The sequence below is a fragment of the Thunnus maccoyii genome, chromosome 18 (assembly GCF_910596095.1).
Source record: "Thunnus maccoyii chromosome 18, fThuMac1.1, whole genome shotgun sequence".
NCBI lineage: Eukaryota > Metazoa > Chordata > Actinopteri > Scombriformes > Scombridae > Thunnus > Thunnus maccoyii.
Genome location: NC_056550.1, coordinates 5,110,118 through 5,134,407, shown reverse-complemented (window position 1 = coordinate 5,134,407; position 24,290 = coordinate 5,110,118). Strand labels below are relative to the sequence as shown.

The 24,290-nt window shown below is 39.0% G+C and overlaps 2 protein-coding genes across 2 annotated transcripts; both read left to right on the top strand.

Moving 5' to 3' along the window:
- Positions 1-8,607: 8,607 nt before the first annotated feature.
- Positions 8,608-11,895, top strand: prl (prolactin). The gene is made up of 5 exons (XM_042392489.1): positions 8,608-8,722; positions 9,822-9,934; positions 10,505-10,612; positions 11,431-11,613; positions 11,707-11,895. Exons 1-5 carry the CDS (start codon positions 8,608-8,610, stop codon positions 11,893-11,895), a joined length of 708 nt encoding a protein of 235 aa, XP_042248423.1.
- A 1,861-nt stretch (positions 11,896-13,756) lies between these two features.
- LOC121884005 (dual specificity protein phosphatase 3-like) lies at positions 13,757-22,586 on the top strand. Its single transcript, XM_042392491.1, has 3 exons — positions 13,757-14,633; positions 19,134-19,366; positions 20,376-22,586. The coding sequence occupies exons 1-3, from the start codon at positions 14,458-14,460 to the stop codon at positions 20,582-20,584; spliced, it is 618 nt and encodes a 205-aa protein (XP_042248425.1). The 5' UTR covers positions 13,757-14,457; the 3' UTR covers positions 20,585-22,586.
- Positions 22,587-24,290: the final 1,704 nt, after the last annotated feature.

The following is a 24,290-nucleotide window of genomic DNA, read 5'->3' as shown; positions in this document are numbered from 1 at the left end:
ATGGCCTAACAGCCTGGCTGAAATAGGGTGGACAGCCTTTACTATCAAAAAAATTGTTTATCTTGCTCAATTATAATGAATAAGAACAGAAAAAGGAAAAATTACGAAACTCAAACTATTCCCCAAGCATTCAAGACTGTAAAGATACTAACAAATTGCTCATGATAATCCATTTGATTAGAGTTCAAAGCCCCAGCCTGGCTGCCATCTACAAAAAAAAACCCTATCTGTCAAAATGGACTCAAGAGGAGGTGTGGAGGGTTGATGGTAACTGTATGTAGAGATGTCCAGCAAAGTGTCATGTCCCTGAGCTGCACACACACCGAGCGGTCATCCATGTTGTTCTGTGTCTGCTGAGAATGTGTGCAACAAAAACCCAAACCCAAAAATATCCCTGAGCTGGTGTCTCTGACCGTTGACACAGCAAGATGCAAGAAGTGACAGCGGTGACGAACAGAACGAGCTAACGCAAGGTTTTCTGGGTAGGGAAGGGTAGTGACGTAAGCAGATTCCCAGCCTCCATCCATGCGTACAGGCGAGCATCAAACATCACCCCGCTGCCACATATCATTAACCCCCAAATCACTCTCCCCTAAATTGGGTACCCAAAGTTTTCATAACCTTTACCCCTGCACCCTGCTAACATGTCGAATTCAGTTACATTTCAACACGCGAGAATTCAGATCCAATTCATTCTCTCTTGGTGGCTTTCAGCGCCAACCACAGTGTCCTCTGAAGAGACTCCATTTTAGAATGGCGCATTTTAGGATGCTGCTGTCCTCCAATTTAATCGCCAACCCCTCCCTGTTAGCCCTGTGCATTGTTAAATCAGCTCAGAATTTTTTGCATTTTCTGCTTCAAACTTGAATGCGATGCTCCCTTTCTTTTTGGCTGTTACATAGCTTGTTAGGTAACGTTCAAGCAAATCGACGACTGAAATAATCTGGTTTTTGCTCAGGGCCTCTCTACCTTCAGATGATCTCTGAATATAGAGCAGAAGACAAGCTTGAATGTTTGAAGGCAAGCCTTGAAGCCAGAGAAGAACTTGCAAAACCTTCAGAGGTGGACCAATGATTGCAAGAGCTTGTCAGAAGGACTGAAGGACTGTTCTTCACTGAGGGTTGTGCAAAAGAAGAAGAAACACATTTAGTCTTTTTCTTTTGCACATCTCTTTGCACATGCACACCATCACCTACCATTTGTCCAGGTCAGCCTTGATGCTGGCACAAGCAGCGGGGACGGGGGCCTCAGCGGGGGCAGCGGCGGTCTCGGAGTCCGACATGTCTGTGGTGCTCTGTGTGTTGAGGGTGCGTGTCCTGTCCTGTTCCTGTCCTCCAAACGCCTATGGATCCGAGCGCCACCAACAGAGAGAGAGACAGAGAGACAGTGGAAATGAGAGTGAGTTGGTGAAAGGGGAGGGCGCACAGGAGGAGGTGGGAGGAGATAAAACATGTGACAGGGCAGCACACATGTGTACACAGAGGTCGGGGGCGGGAGGGGGACTCAAAGGTGAAAGGGTAGTGACCCAAACTAAAGTTCAGAGGTAGAAGATTGGGAAACACATTCCAGAGATAGCAGGTTGGAAGGACAGAGGAGGGGAAGTAGGAGCTGTTGAGGTTCCCTTGATGTCAGATTCATTAAGTGGTTTGATGCTTACAGTGCTATTGCAATGCCAAGAGGGGTTCTTGGTTCCTTCCCAACTGTACAACTCAGGCACAGACACATTAGCTTAACACTGAAGTCATTGAGACATGTGATTAATGCCAGGCTGAATATCTGCTTATCAAATACTAAATGTTTCAGTAGAGGGGGAAAGACTCACATTGGCTTGAAGTCAGAGTCATACGTTTCAAAGCCCATGCACAATGTGATGGAATCAATTAAGTGCCGTGTGTGAGTGTGTGTGTGTGTGTGTGTGTGTGTGTGTGTGTGTGTGTGTGTGTGTGTGTGTCAGGGGGTGGAACATGATGGTAGTGGAAGCCAATCCTTCAACATGATCTGTCCATTGAGTTGTGCCACCTAGTGGCAGCTTTGTGCATCAGGTTTTAGCATCTTGATGCTACTGCAGTCTTCCTCTCAGCACATGGCAGCTAGCTTCAAAGGTCAGGAAATGTAATGCAACAAAGGGTGAGCAACAGAAGCAACATGATTTTGGGCTAAACAAAGTGGAAGGACATTTGTCTTTCAAAACTGACTTTTATCATTAGTAAACAGTTTACTTATATATTGCATTTATTCAACACTGTGCAGCATGGGAGCAGTGGCCACATTCAGCCATATGTCCTTGTCTGAACAAACCCAAAGTTTTTCCAAGGTCACAGAAGATGACTCAACAAGACATCTCACAAAGAGTTTTGAGCCCAACAGCTGCAGGAATGTGATTTTTAGCTCAGTTTTTTGGTAAGATTTTGTGCTATTTTCTGCTGAAGCCCAGTACCCACTAGATTTTTCATCTTGAGGCCCATTTATGCACCATTTGAGAACATGTGTGGAATATTGATGGCCACCAAACTGAACAGTTTTCAGTATTTCCTACCTTTGGAAGAAAATGATTCATATTAAACTGTTGATGGCCTCTTCATATTCAATGCAATATCAATGCTAAGAGCACCACACATGGAATGAATGCAGCTCCATTTTATTAGATTTCTGTGCAAAAACTCCACAGTGTATATTAAAACATGAAAAAGTTGAGGCAGAAGAACATTTGCATCCCTGGGATTTTGATTTTGATTGCTGGCTCTGTGGAGTAACCTCTACTCACCTTATTTTGCAGAAATAATGCCACTGTCCTCATACATAAATATGTTTTGTTCTACAAATAAAAGTAAAATCTGCATGCTGTGAAAATTAGGACCTAAATATGACTGTAGATTATCCATTACTATTGCAACAAATTACTTACACTTGAGTAATGTTACATCCATCACCATGCAGACATTATGCAACAAACTGCACCAGCAGTCTGAATGCTGCAGTATGCTGCTCTATTTCTTTGCACAAACTGTGAAAACAGGTAACTCCTTTGCAGTGTTTGCACTATGAAATAAATCTCTGATGATGAACACATTTATTCACTTTCCAAAGACACAAATCCCTTTTAAAATAAACAAACTAAAGTAATTTAACTAACTTTTCCTGGCGTGTCTCAACAAACAGCTTTTTGTGATTTGTGGCCATTCCCCCTACTATTTACCTGGCAAAGGTTGTACACGAGACTATGAATTATGGTATATGCAGTCCTCAGTGAAAATGCTTGTGTTACCTGCCAAAGACAATTTTAACACAATCCACGATCCACTTTGATTGCATGGCCTCTGCTGTTTCCTAAAATAGTGCTAGCTGCTCATTCATATTCAAAAAAGAGAGAAAAAAGTGTGCAGTGTCTAAATTACATTAGCATCAAATGTCAACCAATTAACTCTGGGTGGAAAAACCTCTTCTTCTCACCTTCTCTTGCAGAAATAATGCTTAGTCATTCAAAAATTCTCTGGCAGAGGACACAAAACAAAGCTAGAAATCATGTACAGTAAAAATTATGACTCAATGGCAACATAAGATAGAAAAATAACTGTTAAAGTAATGCTCTGTGTGTAATATATTTTGAATCACTGTTCTATTCAAAGTACATGGTGTTCAAATCATGCTGGTTGTATGGAAATAAAGTTTTTAAACAACAAAGAGCTTCTCTGGGAAGCATATAGAAATGTGCTTTAATGGGAAACCCATTCCTCACCTCTTTGTGAGTCCATGTGCACCAGGACACAAGAAGGAACACCATGTACTTTAAGTAACACAAGTGGTTTCCTGTGCAGAAACCCAGCATATGAGACTGAATTCATCAAACAATGCCATTATTCCTACCTATCTGCAGATGGGACGTCTTGGTCCTGAGTAAGACAGCTCAAAAGTGGATCTAAGTGTGTGCAGGAGTCACCAGAAAATGCCAAGGGGGCTCAGTGTGCTGCAACTGCTCTGTAGTGAATGTGATCTCACTGAAAGGGGGTGTGTTGCTGTGGTTTATGGCCGTGCATACATGTGTGTGTGCATGTATAGTGCCGGGGGGTAGGGCTGAGAGGGGGAGGGGGGAGACAGAAAGAAAAAAAAGAAAGAACCACAAGGAAGTTTAAGCCAGGAGGGTGACAGACTACAAAAGAAGACACTCCCGTTTGAGATTCCATGAGGGTTGACATAGAGCTAAAGAGGGGCAACATATGTAACATATATGTCTGCCTGGCTGCAGTGCACTGCAGCAAGGTTGACATCTCAACCCATAAAACTGTGAAATATGGCTCCTGTGGTCCTCACGTTGGTTGCTCACAGTCTTTTCTAGAGCCTTCCAGCCTTCATTTCCTTCTTATCTCTGTCTATTATGTGAATGTTCTTTGCTGATATGCATAAGCCCCTCAGGCCCAATGCTGACTAAGTAACACTGTATACATGTTCAAACACCAAAAACACACACACACCCTCATTTTTGCTTTGTAAGAGAAAGCCAGCACCATGCAACTGTTTTCCTGTCAACAAGTGGACATTCGCTTGCAGCAGTTGGGTTACTTGAATACAAAAAATGTGTGTGTGTTTGTATGTTTTTGTGTGTGTCCCAAGACACTACCATCACTGGAGGTGGTACCTTGCATGTGATAGAATCAGAGGAGAATTCAAAGTCAGTCTGTAGGTCACACATGGGAGGCCTGCTGCGCATGTGCATGTTGGCACATGTATACATGATGTGTGATAGATTAGAAGGAGGAGGCTCATGGCTGGTAGTAGAGCACAGACGGGTGTTTAAAGCAAAGTGTCATAGGTGATATACAGGGGTGGGCGGGTGACCTTGGTGCTCCTAAACAAAAAAGTGTCCATGTGAAGCAGAGGGCTCCCACAGTTTATTCCACAGTGAAAGAATGTGTCGACAGTTTCTGTGTCCTTGAAAGGAGAATGGATATGTAACTTTCTGAGTAGGTTTCCTGTAAAGGACAAAGAAGTGATGAACTTAAAGGTACCCCAAAGAGTTTTCTTGTGAACAAATAAAGTTATTTTTACATTATTGTTACTCACCAATAATATATTGTGTGTATCTTTGAGGCATGACAAACTTATTAAATGCATTTCCTTCCTCATAAAACATTTGTGAAGACAATTTTTTGAATATTTTCAATTCTGTAATGTTTACATTTATGTTTGCTAACGTGGAGTCTTTTCCATCACATTACCAACACCAAGTTGACCAAAAGGGTGACTCATCCATAAAAATATTACTTCCTAGCACTTTTAGTGGTCAAACACTCTACAGGGCACTTTAAACTTGCATTAAGTGATTTTTTGGCCACTTGGGGGCTGTGGAAACAACAAGTTGACACGGCTAACTTGTTAGCAAACAGTTACTTATTTACACATCCAGCAGTTATGGAGTCTGTCTCTTTAGCTGCAAAGTATTTTACCAGCTGGTCACTAACTTTGTCTGTTTGCCATTTGGTCTTTGCCAAAATGACACTAAAAAAGACACTATGAAAGTGGTGAGAGTGAACCCAAACAGTAAAGTTGCAGCTGGGCAACCAAACAGCTAAACTGAAACTTGCTATATAACTCTGTAAAGCTGAGGGGAGATGCAGATTCAGGTGATAATTTATGGCAGTGGTAAATGAGAGACCGGCATCGCTGGCCTCTCGTTTACCAAAACTGCCTTATCGATGACTAAATCACTTGCCAGCTTCAGCATAGATATAGGTGCCTCTAGGCCCTGTCCCCTGTTTTGCTGTGCTGTAATATGCAACCCTGCCGTGAAATGCAACCCCCTCATGGGAAACATAGAGGTTATATGATTATATGACTTGACACAGTAGAACACATTACATTTACAGGACAGCTGATATTCTGGATCAGAAGGTTATTGTTTTTGACCTATGTGAGTAGCCTATATACAGGCTAACCCGACTGAGAGCACATACTTATTGTTGGTAAGAAAAGCTAGGATTATTTAGCTGTGTGAAACTCCATGTGAAATACTTTCAACTTGCACCAAAAAAAATCCATTTCATTTTGTAATTATGGCTGGAGTATATTCCACAGAATGTGGTGTTGTAGAATAAGAAAGGCATTGGTTTGCATTCATTATTATCCATTATGAATTATGTGTTTTAAGGATTTTGTGTTGAGAAGACCATAAGTTATTTTCACTCTTTAAAACTCTTCTAAAGACTGTAAATAATAAATATGAGATAGTTTTTCCCCCTTCTTTTGGTTGCAATATCAAAGCGAATGCGAGGGGCTGCATTTCACGGCAGGAGTGCATATTACAGCACAACACCCCTCAGTAGTCTTAATTTTGGCACTTTCCACACAGCATAATAACTCTGTGTAGGTTCATCACTATCAGCAATGCCTCTCACATCACACATTGTTATGATAAAAAAAATATCGATTATAGCTGCTTTAACTACGGAAAAGATGAGGCAGAACCATTTCTGTAACTTGAGAAAGTACATAGGATAACATGTCTTATTATTTTTAATGATTGACATATTTAACTGAACAGGAAGACAAAGTTAATATTGTTTCTTGTTTAGATGGCCTGTTGAGCACAGAGCAAAACATCATTTAACCTATGTTTAAGAGGAGTTTAAAAGACAGTATGATTCAAAAAATTAATTTAATCATTAAAATTTCTGCCAGGATCAACACAACCAAATATGCACCATGAAAGTTTAATATTTTATAAAACTTGCTCACAGCCCAGAGATACAGACTGTCTGTGTGCAATGTCATGTGGTAGAGTGTCCCAGCTGCCTGCCTTTTCTCTGTCATGGTTTGATCGTCTCCATCCTCCTCTTCCTTCTCGTCTTCCTCCATTTCCTTGGTAAGTCTGATTGCATTGTCATGTTGGACCTGCCATTCCACATCTGTCCACCACATGTCCCCATTGAGTTACTGCCTCTGTCCATTAACTTATCGGTCACCTCTCCTACAGACCTTTATACTGTTTGTTTAACCAGAAGAACTAATAGGCAAGATGTTGCAAATATATTTAGTTTTCACATAGTGTAAATGTATTTGCATCAGAATTGTATGGCTATTTTTGATCTGACACAACACATGGAAACATGGAGCAATTAAAAGAAATCCCTTTTAATGTGAGAAACTACAAAATCACATTAACACGTGCTGTGCCGTCTTTATAATAACTTCCTATAGGGTTTAAATTCACTGATTCTGTCCTTTTATGTATATTTTGGAAAATATATATTTATATATTTTATGTCTTGTTATATGTTGTTATTATATTTTATATGTCTTTTTATATTTATATTTATTTATTGTTTTTACTGTAATGCAGCATCACAACCAAAGTATTTCACACAATTGTACTTGTATAACCGGAGTGACAACAAACATCTTGAAACTTGAAACATAACAATAAATGACATGCAGCTCTGAAATTACACAACTGTGAAAACAGTTGTGTAATGTCTTCTGTCGCTCTGTAGGGAGCTTTTCCAACATCCCGGAAACTCTGAAAGACATGGGTATTTATCAGGCAGGAGAAGTCTGATGAAAGATGCTACCAACTTGCATAATGGGAAACGTAGGATCCAGTGTTTTTGTAGCTTGTCCGATAATAGGGAATAAAAGTAAGGATATCTCTGCCTCTGTTTCTTCGATTTTGACAGTTCTGTTTTTAATCTGTTGCTTGTAAGTGCCCCAGCTTTGTAAAACCCCAATAATAAATCACTGATCTCTTTTACACACTCACAGACTGATTAATAGGGTAAATCATGGAATTTTAGCATTTAAAAACACTTAATTTGAAACATATATGAAGAAAACAGTCACATAGGTCACTAATGGTATTACTGCTATAGCATCTGCTTCTCCTACTACCAGTGTTACTAATCTACTATCTATCTACTATCTATCTACTTCATAATCATCTTTGTGCACCACTTTTCAGAACAATGATGAAGTGCATAACTGCTATTAAAACAAATGTAAAACTAAACTAAATGCCAACATGGCACAATTAAACTGAAGTAAAATATGATATATGGATGTAGATAAAGGGAGAGCACTGGAAACAACAATTGAGGCCAATCTGTAGTAACTATATCTCAGGATTTTAGATTTTCTATTCATATTAACATATTTTGTCTCTTTCTTCATCTCATTCATCTTCACTTGAGCTCTTTTGACCTTTCGGTTTGAGAATGCATGAAGCAGGTAATTAGCATGCACTGCAACTACAGTAAGAAAAGGTCAGCTGAGTTATTGACTTAAACGATCACCAGTAATTTAACCATCAAATGACGTTGTGATGAATTAAGACACGTGTCAGAGTATTACAAAACACTGCGTGAACATCACTGTTTTTATTCATCCACCTAATTACGATCAACAAGGAACTTTTTCCACACGCGCACACACACACACACACACACACACACACACACACACACACACACCTGACTGCACCCTGTTGCATCCATTCAAATCCCCTTGACTATGTTTCTCATTATGAACTGGACAAAACAAGTTCCAAACAATTAGCGCACACTCAGCCCACTGCTGCATAACCAATCTGTTGAAGCAAAGGAACTATAAAACAGAGGTAAGATGGAGCAAGAGAGAGAAACAGCAACAAGAAAAAGAAAGGAAGACAAACAACTAAGAGACAAAAGAAGAAAAATGGCTCACAGAGGAACCAATGGCAGCAAACTCTTCATGACAGGTGAGATGAGCTTGGCTTATCTATTTTATCTGTCTGTGAAATTATTTGAAAATGGTAAATTATTTGCATTTTTATTGTTTGATTTATACAATACCATCTATTACACTACATATAGAGAAATGTATCTATTTTAAGGTAGTTAATAATTATTATTTCTATGGAAAATTGGGGGCACAAAATCCCTGTACAACCTGTGACTGTAATGAAAAGTATTTAATCAACATTTTATTTGTTCTGCTGCTCAAATCTAAGATTTTAAGCATTATGTACTCACTAGAGCAAGACAGGTAAATCACCCGAAATATCACCTGATATAAGCTCATCACAGATATATCACTATCGGCTGATTAACAGTAAAGTAGAAAAATGCAAAAGATAGATTTGAGGTGATTTAGAAACAGTGTCTCCATTACATATTTTGTCCACCAGAGACATGTTTACTGTATTTTTCCAACTGTAAAATGTCCCACTCACTACAGTACTTTAAAAAACAAATTAAAGAAATCCTTATCACAGATGTTTTCTAATGGTGTGTAGTCATGTGAAAGAAAAATATGACTATTTACACTGATTTCAGACATTTTGTACTCTTTTATATCTGTATCAGCCTCAAAAATCTTTTCAAGTATCGTACTTACTATTCACCAAAAGTGGAGTAATTCTATTTTTTTAGCTGACAAGATTCATTCAATCATTATTCATTCATGCAGGTGTAGGATGGATTCAGGAGACATACAATATCTTGAGGGAAGGTATAAAAAATACTGAAATATCATGCTGCATTGATATCAGGTTGGAAATCCAACTGCAATTACAGCAGCTCATTAGGGTAGGCAAACCAATTTCACTGTTACGGTATATGTTAGCATCTGATCATACAACTTCTTGTTGTAATGTTATTTATTAATTGTTAATTGTAATTTAGCTAGCAGCTAACAGCTCATTGGTGTGGTTCACCTCTCACTGGGTGAGTGTGGCTGATGTGGAGTTGTAAAGCCCATGTGACATTAAGCTCAACAAATAAAATTGACTGAACTGAAAAAAACAAAAACTCTTTGTTTTTTGTCTGTCTTTTTTGTAACTTTTCCATTCTTCATAGTGTTGTATACGGTGGCAGCATGCAGTGCCATCCCCATCAGCGACCTGCTGGATCGAGCCTCTCAGCACTCTGACAAACTGCACTCCCTCAGCACAATACTCACCCAAGAGCTGGTGAGTATCTGTTTGTGTAATGCTTTAATACTTCAGTTGATATTTACTGATCTTGGCAGTGCGATGGGATCTGAGCCTACCCAAACCATTGTTTTTATTGTTGAATAAAACACTGAATAAAACCATTGTTTTATTCAGTGATGCTCCTGGCTTCCTGACTACCTTGGGTCAGAGAGCCTCCAAGTCTTCAAGAACTGCATGGGAGTGCTCAGACCTAGTTACACTTGCTTGCGGTTCTAGTTTTCTCATGTCTTTAGGATAGCTGGAAGAAAATACTGCATGAAACAAACAAACAAATAAAAAAAAGCAATTACTGTGAATCTTCTAAGATGTAAGATTTTGTTAAACCCTTAAATGTTCATTACCTTAAAAGACCATGCCAGTGATTGTGCAAGATTTTAAGCTTTTATATGATTTCCAACTTTCAGCCATTGGTTTCCATTTATTTATGCATCAACATGCAGAACTGGAATGCTTTCCATCATATGGAAACATTTATTTATTCATCAGTTATGCTTTAGTTAATTGTCAATGTACAGTACAATAATAATTACCCTCTGTCCCTCCTAGGACTCTCATTTCCCTCCTATAGGCCGGGTGATCATGCCCCGCCCTGCAATGTGCCACACCTCCTCCCTAGAGACACCCAATGACAAGGAGCAAGCTCTTCAAGTGTCAGTAAGTGACTGTCACTTTCAAAAAATCTTTCTGATGTGATGTCCTCGCCTTTACCTCTTCGATCTTCTATTTGCCACTTTCGCCTCCCTTTTATCTGTTCTCTGCCACTGTCACACGTCATATCGGCTCTCCTATCCTGTGGGAGTCAAGTGTTTCATCAGTGCAATGTTCCTAACTATTCTATCTCCCTAAAAGAGGAGTTCCCCCCCACAAATACAAATGTTTGCCATTATCTAATCATTATGATATCAGTTGAAACTTGACTGAAATTTCTATGGCTACAAACTAAAGAGCTAAAAGGGAGATTAAAATAATCATAATCATATTTCTCTAGAAAGCAACATTTGGATTGCAATTCTAAGAGGTCTTGATTATAAATTCTTGCGTTGCATGGCAACTGAAGCAAGGATGTTTTAATGTTTTACAACTTTCCATCCTTTTTGTAATTTACCTGATTCAATCATAATTATACAAAAATGAAATTGCATTTATTGGTAAATGGATGACTACGGTTTGAAAAAAATTGCTACGATGAAGTACTAAATGGATTTTTTTTCATTCATTTCATTGTGATATTAACTTTTTAAGAAATCAGTGAGATTTACTGACCTCTGCTGGTAAAAAGTTCGAATTGCAGCATCTTTAAACAAGTTGATGACACACCAACTGGAATATCTGCACAGGCTATTGCAATCCAATCCAAAAGCTAAAACACCACCTCTGTAAAGCTTGACACTCCTGAGATCTTCCTGTTCCCTTTCTTTTTCTCACTTTTTTCTCTTCCATTTTCATCTCTTGTCTTTTGACTTCTCCTCCAGGAGTCAAACCTGCTGTCATTGGCTCGTTCCCTGCTCCAAGCCTGGGCAGACCCACTGGTAGTCCTATCGGCCTCTGCTAACAGCCTGCCTCACCCAGCCCAGAACAGCATATCCAACAAGATCCAGGAGCTGCAGGAGCACTCCAAGAATCTGGGAGATGGTCTGAACATATTATCTGGCAAGGTGTGCAAGTGTGGGATGAAAAACACTTAAACACTTAAAATGTATTGCTGTTTCACTCATTAAATCACTTTCCCTGCCTCTGTTGTCTCCCAGATGGAACCAATGGCTCAGACCATCTCATCACTGCCCTACAGAGGCAACAACATCGGCCAGGACAAGATATCCAAATTGATCAACTTCAATTTCCTTTTGTCCTGCTTCCGCCGGGACTCTCACAAGATCGATAGCTTTCTGAAGGTCCTACGCTGCCGGGCAGCAAAGATGCAACCCCAGCTGTGCTAAAGAGCGAGGCAGCCAGCTTGACTCTGAGGGGAGGTTTTTCTCAAAGCTTATATTGCCTAGTATAGAATAGCATGTACTAGGAATCTACAGCTAGTATTCTTATTGCTAAGTAGTAGGCATTATGAGCTTTCAGAAGGTGAGCATAAGGAGGAGTTACAGCCACACACAGGAAATCATCTTTTGTCTGAAATAATAAAACACTGACTATAATCAGATAGTCAGATAGGTGCAAAAATATAAGGTGAAAAACATTAAAAAGGGTGGTTTTAACCCTTACTGATGAAAGATTTCTCTTTACATTTTGGGGGAATTTGGTTTAGTTCTTATTTCTTTCTTACTGACTTAAAAGTCAGACATTGAAACAGGTTGAGAAATTTCAAGTAGAGGTAGGGGAGCCTTGCTATTGGGTCATTCCTCAGTCATTCTTGATGAAAGACAGAGCATGGCTCATACTATACACACTTCCCCAGATGTTTCCAGCTGGTCTGGCATTATGAACTGACCGTCTTGTGGACACAAACTGCGGTAAATCAGTGTGTTATCTCTCCTGTGACTCCTCCTCATCTTTTCCTTCTACTAAAGCAGAATCCTCTCAAAGCCAAGTTTCCAAATGTGTACAGTTTGACTTGGAGAATCCAGCTGGGGTATGAACATCATTAGATCTTAAACAAGCCCATTTTACTTCACCTGAAATCCTGCTGGATTTTATACATATTGGTCATCACTTAACTGCAAACTTTGTAAATCCCTATCGTGCCACCAGCTTCTCTTCAAGTCATTCTTTGCACAAGGATGCAGGGCTTCACTGGAGAAGGATTTTCTCTGCCTAACTAATGCTTGACTAATGACGAATTGCTGCATTTGCACTTTAGATTTAATGACACTTTCTTATAAGCAATTTTTGAATTCAATGCCTATCAACAGAAATGTTTTCCTTAAAATATATCAATAAAAATCATCTCTTGCACAGTAAAAATCTTAGTATCTGTTTTTTTTTAATGCATGTAAAGCAATTAAGCAGATTTCCAGCAAGAACTGACCTGGTCACACTGAACATCCTAGTAGTTGTATGTGAGTTTATTGCCGGTGTTGTGTTTCAGCAACAAACTTACATGCGACTAACAGGATGTACCTTTCCTCTGCGGCTCAGGAAGGAAACATTTAAAAACACAAAGGACGAATTTTGTACTAAAAAGATATTCACTTGATTTGTCTGAAACCACTGAGATCCTTATATTAACTTTGGCTTAATGTTAGAATCTATCTTTGCACTGAATGAGCTGATTTTCTATCTTTTACTGTGGAGTCACACCATGAAAGAATTACTTTAACAAATGACAACAATGAACCAGTAAATCCCTCTAAGATTGTTTCATTTAAAAGGTCTTAAGAGGTGAAAGTATTCAGTATTTAAAAGTAACAATTTGAGAAAAACAAAACAATAACACAAAATCAAGAGTGTAATTTCCATTTAGGATGGATGGGACATATCCCCCCTGCATACTCCCTCTCATTGCAATCTCTCCAAACAGATTCCTCATAAGTCCCCAATATACTCCCAGGTGAACATGTGCATGGACAGCTGCAGACACCACACACACGTAGTAGTTTTATTTGTAAAACATTTTGGAGTCCACTTGGAGGACGACTTCCACACGTGTGCAGTAGATCAGCATCTATTGATTGTAGCGTAGTGGCTGTGCGGACAAATTGGAGGTACGTGGACGTCTGCACAGAGCCAATGTGTAGACGCTCTGATGATGAAAATTACATCACGTGGACCCTAGCAGACCCTTGCATACTTGTAGACATGGAAAGTATACTATCCAGGCCAAAATTCAGATGGGAGAACTGCCAGAGATAATAATTTTGACCACTTTCAAGAGCCTGACAGGAGAGTGTGTGAGTGTAATGTGGGATTTATGTTCTACTTTAATGGTATTATTTCACCTTCAGAGAGGAAGGTCTTCAAGGATAAGGACTCTCTTCTTCTTGGATGAATAGTTTATCAGGGAAACATGCCTAGTGTGGTAGTATGTAACTTTAAAAGGTCTTTTTCCAAAAGCAGCTGTTGATAAAGGGTGGTGTGTTATATGCATGGTTATAATCAGGCCAGTATTTACAGATGCAAGTAAAGACAGACAGTAAAGGGCAGTGCTTTTGTAGTAAAAGTGGAAATACAGCATTATTTATCATAAAGTATCAGGTCTCTATCAAAGAAACTAAAAATAATTATGAAGGTTAGTAAATTTTTAAACAAAATTAGTAGAATGACTCCTGATTTCATTGCATTGTCTCGCTTCTGAAACCAAATCTACACCCTTGCATAAGAGTTTTCCTTCTTTTCCTTTTAATATCTTGGAACACCCACGTTGGGAACCACAGACCTCGGGCCCCCAAGAATCCAGGACCGGCCCTGGCTGTGAGTTTTATTTTCACAGCACTGAGCGACTCGTGTTCAGTCGCTCTGAAGGCAGCCTGGTAAACCAACACCTGTCTGCCACATTCACCTTCCTCCTCTTCTTCCTCCTCCGTCTGCGAGGTGTTGTCCGGTTTTCTGGTATGAAGAATAAACACAACCAACAGGTAAAGATAGTGGCTCCGAACCGACTCGACATGTCGAGCTTCGACGTTTCTCTCCAGCAGCTCAATGATCTGTTGACGGACGAGAGCGGCTTCTACAGCTGGCCGACCAAACACTTCCATGAGGTTTACCCGCGGATCTACGTCGGCAATGCGTGAGTCATTGTTGTCATTTTCATAAATCCTCTTTTATTTTTTCGACACGTTAGACAATACCCATTATACCTGATTTATTTTCGCCTAAATTTGACCTAAATTAAAACAATACATTCTACCTCTAATGATCCTATTACATTATGTTATCAGGCAGATTCAGAGGCTTTGTTTAATTCTAGAAAAGGTGAAAGAATTTCAAAAATAGCAAAATGGAGCAGAGGTAGAAGGAGACAGAGCTGGCAGGGATGGAGGAGTTGAAAATAGATTGTCTAACCTGCAAGTCCCCTGTTGAATTCAAATATGCAGAGAGACGTGCTCCACATTTCAATCTCTGTAATCAAACATTACTGACTTGTGTGTGTCTCTGTTAACACTGGGTGAGTCATTGGGTTTGGACAAACACACGCACACACACACACACACACACACACACACACACACACACACACACACACACACACACACACACACACACACACACACACACACACAAACATACTCAGGACCCTATTATGAGTTTTGGTGTCACATTAGCATTTTCAGTTTATGGACAAACTGTTTTTTCACTAGCCCACATACATTTGAGCTAAATTCACATATTAACAAGAGTTTTCCTTAATGATGGAAAATCAGCATTTTGTGTTTTAGTCAACATGTCATAATTTAAAATATAGACACTGAGCCTGTGTTAAGAAGCTGGTTAAAGGAATAGTCAGACATTTTTGGAAATGCATGTATTTGCTTTCTTGCAGGGAGTTAGATGAGAAGATCAATACCACTCTCATGTCTGTACAGTCAATATGAAGTTACCAACAGCTGCTTAGCTTAGCACAAAGACTGGAAGTATAGGGAAACAGCTAGCCTGGGTCTGTCCATAGGCAACAAAATCAGCCTACAGCTCACTAATTAACACTTTATATCATGTTTGTTTCATTTGCTTGTTTCATTCGTATTCATTCGTAAATTCTCAGTGATTAATAATTAATTAATAATAACTAAAACAATGGGCTAACAATTGCACACAGCGGAAGTTACTTACTTTTAGCTGATGACCATGGATTTTGTTGGCTGAAATGACAACTGGATTGAAAACTCCTTCTCCAGCTGACTTTTTAATGTTTCCAGGGGACTCAAGAGAAAAGGATTTGAGTCTGAGAAGTAAACCTACCCAACCCAAGTAAAAAGCAGGACAGAGCCGCTCAAAACTCTGATTTTCTAGAACCTTTGCTTCCCAAGAAGTCAGGGCTCAAAAGAAGAACCAGCCAAAAAAACAATGGCTATTTATGGCTAGTGTACAAAAAACTTAATTTTGAATCCTGCAAGCAGTGGATGTTCCAGTCCTGAACAGGTATTTTTGTAATGTAACCAATTCCACATAATAATAATAATAATAATAATAATAATAACAACAGTAAAGGTAGCTAATGACATGCCATTGACCCCTTAGCTTTGGAAATAATGCTAGGTTACTAAAGTTGCTGTGTATGCTAATGTTTGTAGTTTACATCTGAGCTGATAACACACAGTTTTATCAATTACTTACTCATTTGATACTGAGTATTGCATGTTTTGGCATTTGGAAGAATCCAAAGCTTGACAAGCCTTCCTTTGAGTAAGCTTTGCTAAGCTTTGATTGGACAATTGCTGGTTGGGGGCGGGGTTTACGGAATGCTCATTTGCTCTCTGCAGAACTATATGAACTCCTGAGATGACACAATGGGTTACAAAGTATATATTTCTTCAAAAGGCTGAATTAGAGGTCAGCAGTGTTCAAATGTTGGGAAAGGGAGGATGCACACACAGTATATTGTAGTATAATGATATATTACAATATGTTGCCATATAGATGATTTGTCCCCTCTTTAATCACTCTAATTATAGTTATCTTTAAAATAATTTATAAAGAAGTTACCAACATTGACCTTTAGTTTAAAGATCCCCTCCAGATATGTTTTAAGATGTATATAAGATACTCTACTATGATTAATAATTTGTGTCTCATATGGATTTTTTTCAAAAAAAAAAAGTTCAATTATCTGAATCACTGGGCCACGACTGGCTTCCAAACTAGTTATGATGTCAAAAATCATGCTCATAGGCCCACCCCTTAAACTCAGATTTTTGATGAGCCTCCTTCAGAAGATAAATGTGAAAACGAACTCTGCTCATACATCATTCTGCACAGTAAAGCTCAAACATCCAACTGTATGAACAAGAAGCGAAACACATTTAGGGGAGAGGGACTTTAAATGACAGGTAGAGTACATTAGGAATAATAACTCTTGCAGGAACTTGAAAGCATTCCCTGACTGAGTTATAAGGAGAAGCTCGTTCACAACGCAGATTACTGCACAATCACAGGTCTTTCATATGTGCTCACATACAGTATAGGGGAAAGTATATAGTATATACAGGCTTTCAAGCAAATGTGTGCTTTAAATTTTAAATGATCAGAACTAAAAGCTTTAGAGCAGAAACTCTTAGATGGCTTTTTTTTATTTGTCCGAGCACAGTCAGTCATTCTAGTGTATTTCAGGAGAGAAAACCTCTCAAGTGTCTCCTTTATTCTGCCTGCCCCCCTAAAAGGAGTCATAATGGACAGAGCAGAAACACTTGTGTCTCTTATATTGGAGAGAAAATGTCCTCACTAATATAGGAAGGGACACACAAATGCATACACTCAGCTCTGTGAGGCTTAGTGGAGAGAACATGCACCCACGCATCTCTCTGTTTTTGTGTTTTGATGTATCTGTCCTGGTTCCCCTGTGTAGTCTGAAAGCCTGGCAGGCCTTTTTTTTTTCCTGGAGGCGTGATGTTGCATTCGGTATTAGCTCCAGTGTGCATCAACTCTTTATTTTTAGCTCTCAATATCTAAAAGGCAGGAGGTGCCAAGTGGTACAACAGTCCCAGAGGTTCACAGTGAAAAGCTGCAGTTCTCTGTTTGATACAGCAGTGCATTTGTATAATATAATATATTAATCAGAAAGAAGAAAAGGGAGAGGGGAAAATTAATACTGTAACTCTTTCATAAAAAATGAAAGCTTGGGTCAGTAATGTTATGTAATACACTCTCAGTGGTATCAGGACCAGAAACACAGACAGTTGCCAATAAAATTTGTGGAGAAGGAGTATAGGGAACAGGCAGGCAGGAACACGGTACAGAACAATCTGGCAAGTGACCGAAGCAACCAGGCAGGTATGTATATATACTGTGTGGCCAATAGGTAATGAGGGTCAGGTGTGCAGGGTGGAGCAGGGTGAGGTGACCTGCAAAGGCAGGAAACTCTATGAGGGCAACTAGTGGAGAGGTTTGGAATGATGTCTGGAAAAATTCAGGGGAACAAGTTGAGAGGTTGAATGGGGAGACGGGGTGAATGCCATCATGGCATGTATGTATATGTATATGTATGTATGTCCTCTGCAGCTCTGGAGGAGCTTTCTAAAGTCTGAGAAAATGACCATGATGATGTCACCAGGTTGGGCTTTGAGAGTTCAAATGTTCAACAGAAAACTTGCATTACAAGCACATAACTACCTACTATATGTATATAAAGTAACTTGTCACTTTTTTTAAACCATTCAAAGAGAGTCAAATTCCTTGCATATGTAAACATACTTGACCAATAAAGATGATTCTGATACTGATTCTAAAAGTCTCGGCCTTTGCTACATTGATTTTGATCTGACTTATATTCTTTTTTAGTCATGCTAGCAATATGGCTCTGAGGATGGCAATGTCTGTTCACCACTTTGGTCCAGACTGAAATCTCTAACTGTTGGATGACATTCATGGTCCCCAGTGGTTGAATCCTACTGACTTTGGTGTTCCCCCTGACTTTTCCTCTAGTGCCACCATGAGGTTTACATTTGTGGTTAACTATTGGATGGGTTGTCATGAAATCCCCCTCAGAATAAACAGCAATGACTTTGGTGATCCCTCAACTTTTAATCTAGTGTCATCATCTGGTCCAATAATTTGGTGTAATGACCAAATACCTTCAAAACTAATGGCAACTAATGACCTTGTGTTTTAATACTAATCAGTAAATGGTAGCATGTTAACACTAAGATGATGATGTTAGCATTGTTATTGTGAGCATGTTAGCATTCTTATGTTAGCATTTAGTTTTGAACCTCTGTGCCATAATTACCCTGCACTACTCTCCTCTCAGACCTGCTCAGAAACTTGTTTGTGTGCTATTGTATCTAATTTGACAGCTGCTCAGCTTCTAGCATGCAGCTCTTCACCAGGAGGCTGAGTCATTTGTCTCTTTAGATTTATTGCTACTATTGTTCACACTGCTGAACATTTAGAACAATAGAATTTAGCACTAACGGGATCACCTCTAGAGCTATGGAGCTAAGTGTAGTCTGGCTTTAGTCCAACAGTAAAAACATTAGATTGTGTTTTCTTTAATATCATTCTCAGCATTAGCGGTATGTTTGAAATAAACTTCACAGCATTTACAGTATTTGCTTTGCTTACCAACCTGATGCAGATTTGTGGCGACAAATGTGATGCGTCTGAAGCGTCTGGGCATCACTCACATCCTGAACGCCGCGGAGGGGAACTCCTTCATGCACGTCAACACCAATGCTGAGTTCTACGCTGGCACAGGCATCATCTACCACGGCGTGCCAGCCAGTGATACCGACCACTACGACATCAGCGTTTTCTTTGAAGAGGCAGCAGACTTCATCGAGAAAGCGCTGGCGTACAAAAATGGAAAAGGTCAGAGGATTAAGAGAGCTGAGATGAACAGAAATGAAATGCAGACTTGTTGGTTTTTTTGCGTAAAGCATAGGGTCGTTGAAAAAAACATAGCATTTTGATATTTCTTTATGATGATCACATTTTTTGAAGTTTAACTCATTTAATTCAATTCAATTTAACATTTAGTTAATTTCAAAGTTTGACTGACGTTTGTCACTGCAGTTATTGCATCATATCCTGTTAGAACACAACAGTAAAGTACATTGATTGTATACTGTATACATACAATATGCAGAATCGAATTTGGCTTTGAGAATCATTACATTAATATTTCTAATGGGGAGTATAATTGAAGGTCAACATTAAAGCTGCACTAATCAAAATTTTGATATAAACAATGGATCAAATGTCTGTTTGTAATGTGAAATAGTTCACCCCTAGTGATGAACACACAGATTATTGTCACTTTAGTCTGCTGTTCCCTTCAGTTCTACAGAACTTTTTAGCCTATTTTAGTTCCTTGTTTTGGTTTTCTGGCCCACAAATTCTGCTCTCATCAACCCCAATTGTTTCCAGCTATAGTTGACAGCTGTTTACAGTGAAACAGTTCAGATAAGCCTGCTGTACGCTACATGCTCAGCACAAAGTTAGCAACTTTCTTGTGAACATGTGGAGCATTTATTTAACAACTAAAGAGTCAGAGTTGGTGGAAACCAAAACTGAGCTGAAAGGAGAGTTAATATTGGAGTTTAATTTGTCAGGTGACTTGAAGCACAACTCCAAAGAATTATAATGTTGCTACACATTAAATATGTAAAAATGTAAATAATAATGGTTTGCTAACACATTAACATTAATAATTTGACAAGGTAATAAAATGACAAGTTTTTTTCACAGGTTTTTCCACTGCCCCTGAAGTGGCCAAAGAATCAAAACAACCAAAATTCAACTAATGCTGCTTTAAACTCAAATGTTGAATGTTTAATTTTGATCAAACTTGAACAGTTGCTTGTCTTTTCTTCTACAGGTAAAGTGTACGTTCATTGCAGGGAAGGCTACAGCCGCTCGCCTTCATTAGTCATCGCCTACCTGATGCTTCGCCAGAACTTGGACGTCCACACCGCTCTGGCCATGGTGCGGCAGAAACGAGAGATCGGACCCAACGACGGCTTCCTCCGGCAGCTCTGCCGGCTAAACCAGAGGCTGGCTGCTGAGGGGAGGTTCTGGAACAAATGAGGCAGACAAGAGAGAAGTTACACTGTCTGTAAGAGGAGAAATCTCCTCTTAGAGAGCAAAAGTATGCTTAACTGCACGTCACTCTCTTTCACTTGTTCTACAGCTTTAACAAGCCACAGATCTGTGAGGGAAGGTTCTGGAAGTGAGGAGAGGAGGAAATGAAAGAGTTTAAACTTTATGTTTTCTCTTAGACTAAGGCTGACAGCACTGAGTGTATGTATACTACAAAATTATACATCTTACATCTTTGACACATATACACAGTATTTTAATCTTTGTGTTCAGGCTAACAAACGTCCACAAGATAATTCAATGTAATGTGTAAAAGTCCAGGTACACTGTATTCACTGAGTGTGTTTACATGCACTCACTTATATTCTGACATTTATCTTACAGTAGTTCAGCTCTAAGTGACATTGAATAATGAGTGACCATATTGTTCTTATCCTGTATAGTGTTGTGTGTTGTCCTGCTGCCCACTAGTCCAGAGAACAATATTCAAGTAATATACATTACAATATACTCATTGTGGGAAGTGGTGAAGAAATAGATAGTGTAACTGATGTGATACTGTCACCGCCTTTATTCATCCAGCCTTCTCTCCATCTCTCTTCCTCCCTCCTGGCATCATGCCCTTTGTCTCCTGCAAACACTGCCAAATCTCTCAGTCCCAGCCGCTCCCAAAGGGGATTTCTAGTGGACACTGTGATTTTTCCTATTTAGTCAAATTTTCAGGATGTTATTTTTTTAAGAGATGATATTCAGAGGATGATATAAAAATATTTTCAGTGTAACATCCCCCAGTATGTTCTAGAAAACGGCACAATCTTTGATCTGTATTGCACTCACATCTAGAATCCTGCCTCAGAGGTATTTCTCAGTCAAAAATGTGTCTTGCTGTTACGGTGCTTTATAGGAAGTAATTATATTTTTCAAAGTGAAATTAAGCCGGTCTGATATTATAGGAACAGCAAAGGGAACTGGGAATAGTTCAACATTTTGAGTAATTTATAAGCTTATTTGCTTTCCTGCTGATGGTTAGATGAGACTGACACCGCTCTCATGTTTGTATGCTAAATGTGAAGCTATCGCTTAGGTTAGCATAAAGACTGTAAACTGGGAAACAGCTAGCCTGGCTCTGTCCAAAGGTAAAAAAATATGCACCTATCAGCAGCTATAATACTCACAAATGAAGTTGTTATATCTGGGCATAGTAACTTCTGTAACCTCTTGTAAAACCACAAAGTGTAATTTTTAAGCTTCAGTTTTTGTACAGTTTTATGTCAAGCTTTAGTGTATAGATGTGTCAGTGGTATCAATCTTACCATCAAACTATCTGCAAGAAATGTAATATTTCCCAAGATGAAGGACCATTCCTTTATTGTTGACCTTAGGAGATCTTAGGAGAGTCTCACTTTCTAACACTTAGCAACTCTTGACAACATAAAGATTGTTGTGCAAATGCAACATTTGTATGGACCTCTTCTCATTCTGTACACGTCCTGTCAGGCTGCTGAGGATCACCTGTGACTTTATGCTAGTGAGTGAATCACTTAAGTCTCTGATTGTAATTGAAACACTGCCAGAATGTGACGTATACTTGCCTGTAACTACTCAGTCGACACCTTTTGCACATTAGTGTTTTTACATTCGTGTCTGTCTTTTTGTCAGAGTAAATGCAGTTTTATATTGTACAGCAGCATGTATTGTAATGCCAAAGTGTTTATATTCCTTTGTTAGCACAGCTATGTATCTGTGTATATTTATTGAGTCACAGTGTGCATTATTGAGTGTGCGTTATTCGTCACAATGTGCTTTATTGAACCTGTGAATCATCATGTGCATTACTGAGTAGGATGTGATGTAACTGGTCATGTCAGTTGGCTTTCATAGGGTCTCACAGATTATGACACTGCTCATATGAAGTGCACTTTATCTAATGACACCGGTGATTGTTGTTGCTCTCTTTTCATACATTCAGTAATAAACTGTCAAAACAACATGGCTGATTTTATTTATTTATTTATTTACTGTATTTATTTATTTGTCAGGGACGATGCGAAAAACATTGTAACAGGTTAAAATAACATGAAACAGATGTGTTGCATATAGGATTTCTAGCCAAGGCTATTATTCGACCCCTGTCCCTGGTTAGGCTTTTCTACTTAAAAATAGTAATAACATATCATTACCAGAAGTACATTAGTTAAATAAAGCTCATAATAAATAGTGAAATTCTCAATAACAACAGTATTTAAATCACATAACATTCAGTTTATATGTGTTTATGTGTGCACATGTGTATATTCCCTCATTCATGACAATATGTGTATAAGTGCACAATGTTTATAGGTGTGTGTGTCTATGTACATGCATGCACGTAGTCTTAATGAGTATGTACGTCTGTGTGCTTATCTATATGTGTCTGTTCGTACATGTCCATGTGCTTGTGTGCGTGCACAAGTGCATGATCATTGATGAGTGATCGCAGGTTTTTTTTAGTTTCAGCCAGTGTTTCACCCTTTCATTAAATATTTCCAGATCAGTTTGTGTTTTTATTTCTGTTGATGTATCCCAATGTAAAATGTATTCAAGAGTACAAGTACAAGAGAACAAACTACCGATTGCTGAGGTGACGCCTATTCTAGAGTTAGTAATGAATTACAGACAAACTGTTGTTGACTGTTGTTTTTGTCCTGTCTCATGTGACGTCACTAGTTTACTGTGACTGATGTAACACTTCAATACCACAGTCAATGGTAGATTGCTGGGTGGTAATCACTTTGTCCTGTGGAGGGAGCAGTAGTATACTGTAGTTGTAACAGTGCTAAGATCTGCAGATCAACAATTCAAACTGCAAATTCCCATCATCATCACACTATTAAATGTATTAGAAGCTATAACTATTGCTATTGGAGGAGCTTTCTAAAGACTGAGAAAATAACCTTGATTACTTCGGCTTGAGCATGGAAACCACAAATTTATATTACAAAGTTACAAACATGTGGATGTATACTGGGCAGGGGAAGCCTAATGAAATATGCCAATGAGTTGCATTATGGGGAGTGTAGGATCTTGCCTTTTTAGAGCTTGACTCATACTAGAGACTAAAGATATTTCAGCCTCTGTTGTATCAATTTTGTCTAGTTTTTAAGCAAGTTTGAGTAAGTCTCACAACTTTGTGGAAGTGCACTACTAAACTAGTGGAGTACCATTTTAGTAATTATTAATTTAGTATTTTTTTTTAAATAAAACTTTAATAAAAATGAAAACTGTAATAAGCTCAAAACATCTTTAAACGCACAATATGTAATTTCACCCGCCATGGGTCTCTCAATCAAAACAATAACAAAAGACGGAGTGCGATGATGGTGTGAAGTAGCAAGGGATCATGGGAGTTGTTGTCTTCGTTGTTAAATCATGGACGTATAAAGTCAACGAGCGAAAGTCACTAGTGCGCATGCTCTATGGGCCGCACAATGCGGAAGATCCGGGTACTTTCATACCGGGAAGTCGATTTTTTATTGCTTCATGCGCCACTGAGCAACTTTCAGAGTAATGAACGGGGCCCCGTCTCTGATGTTGTATCCAGTTCTCTTTATACATCCATGTGTTAAAAAACCAGCTTCAGCGGGACAGGATTACTCCAGTGTTAATCATTCGGGATGTTTTTACCGGGAGCCGAATTACCCGCAGAGGTCTCCTC

Bases quoted from the DNA above. Each gene is read 5' to 3' on its own strand.
- prl (XM_042392489.1), top strand. From the start codon at position 8,608: ATGGAGCAAGAGAGAGAAACAGCAACAAGAAAAAGAAAGGAAGACAAA. The intron at 9,935-10,504 runs GTGAGTATCTGT...TGTCCCTCCTAG, and splicing joins CAATACTCACCCAAGAGCTG to GACTCTCATTTCCCTCCTAT. The intron at 10,613-11,430 runs GTAAGTGACTGT...CTTCTCCTCCAG, and splicing joins AGCAAGCTCTTCAAGTGTCA to GAGTCAAACCTGCTGTCATT.
- LOC121884005 (XM_042392491.1), top strand. From the start codon at position 14,458: ATGAAGAATAAACACAACCAACAGGTAAAGATAGTGGCTCCGAACCGA. The intron at 14,634-19,133 runs GTGAGTCATTGT...AACCTGATGCAG, and splicing joins CGGATCTACGTCGGCAATGC to ATTTGTGGCGACAAATGTGA. The intron at 19,367-20,375 runs GTCAGAGGATTA...TTTCTTCTACAG, and splicing joins GGCGTACAAAAATGGAAAAG to GTAAAGTGTACGTTCATTGC.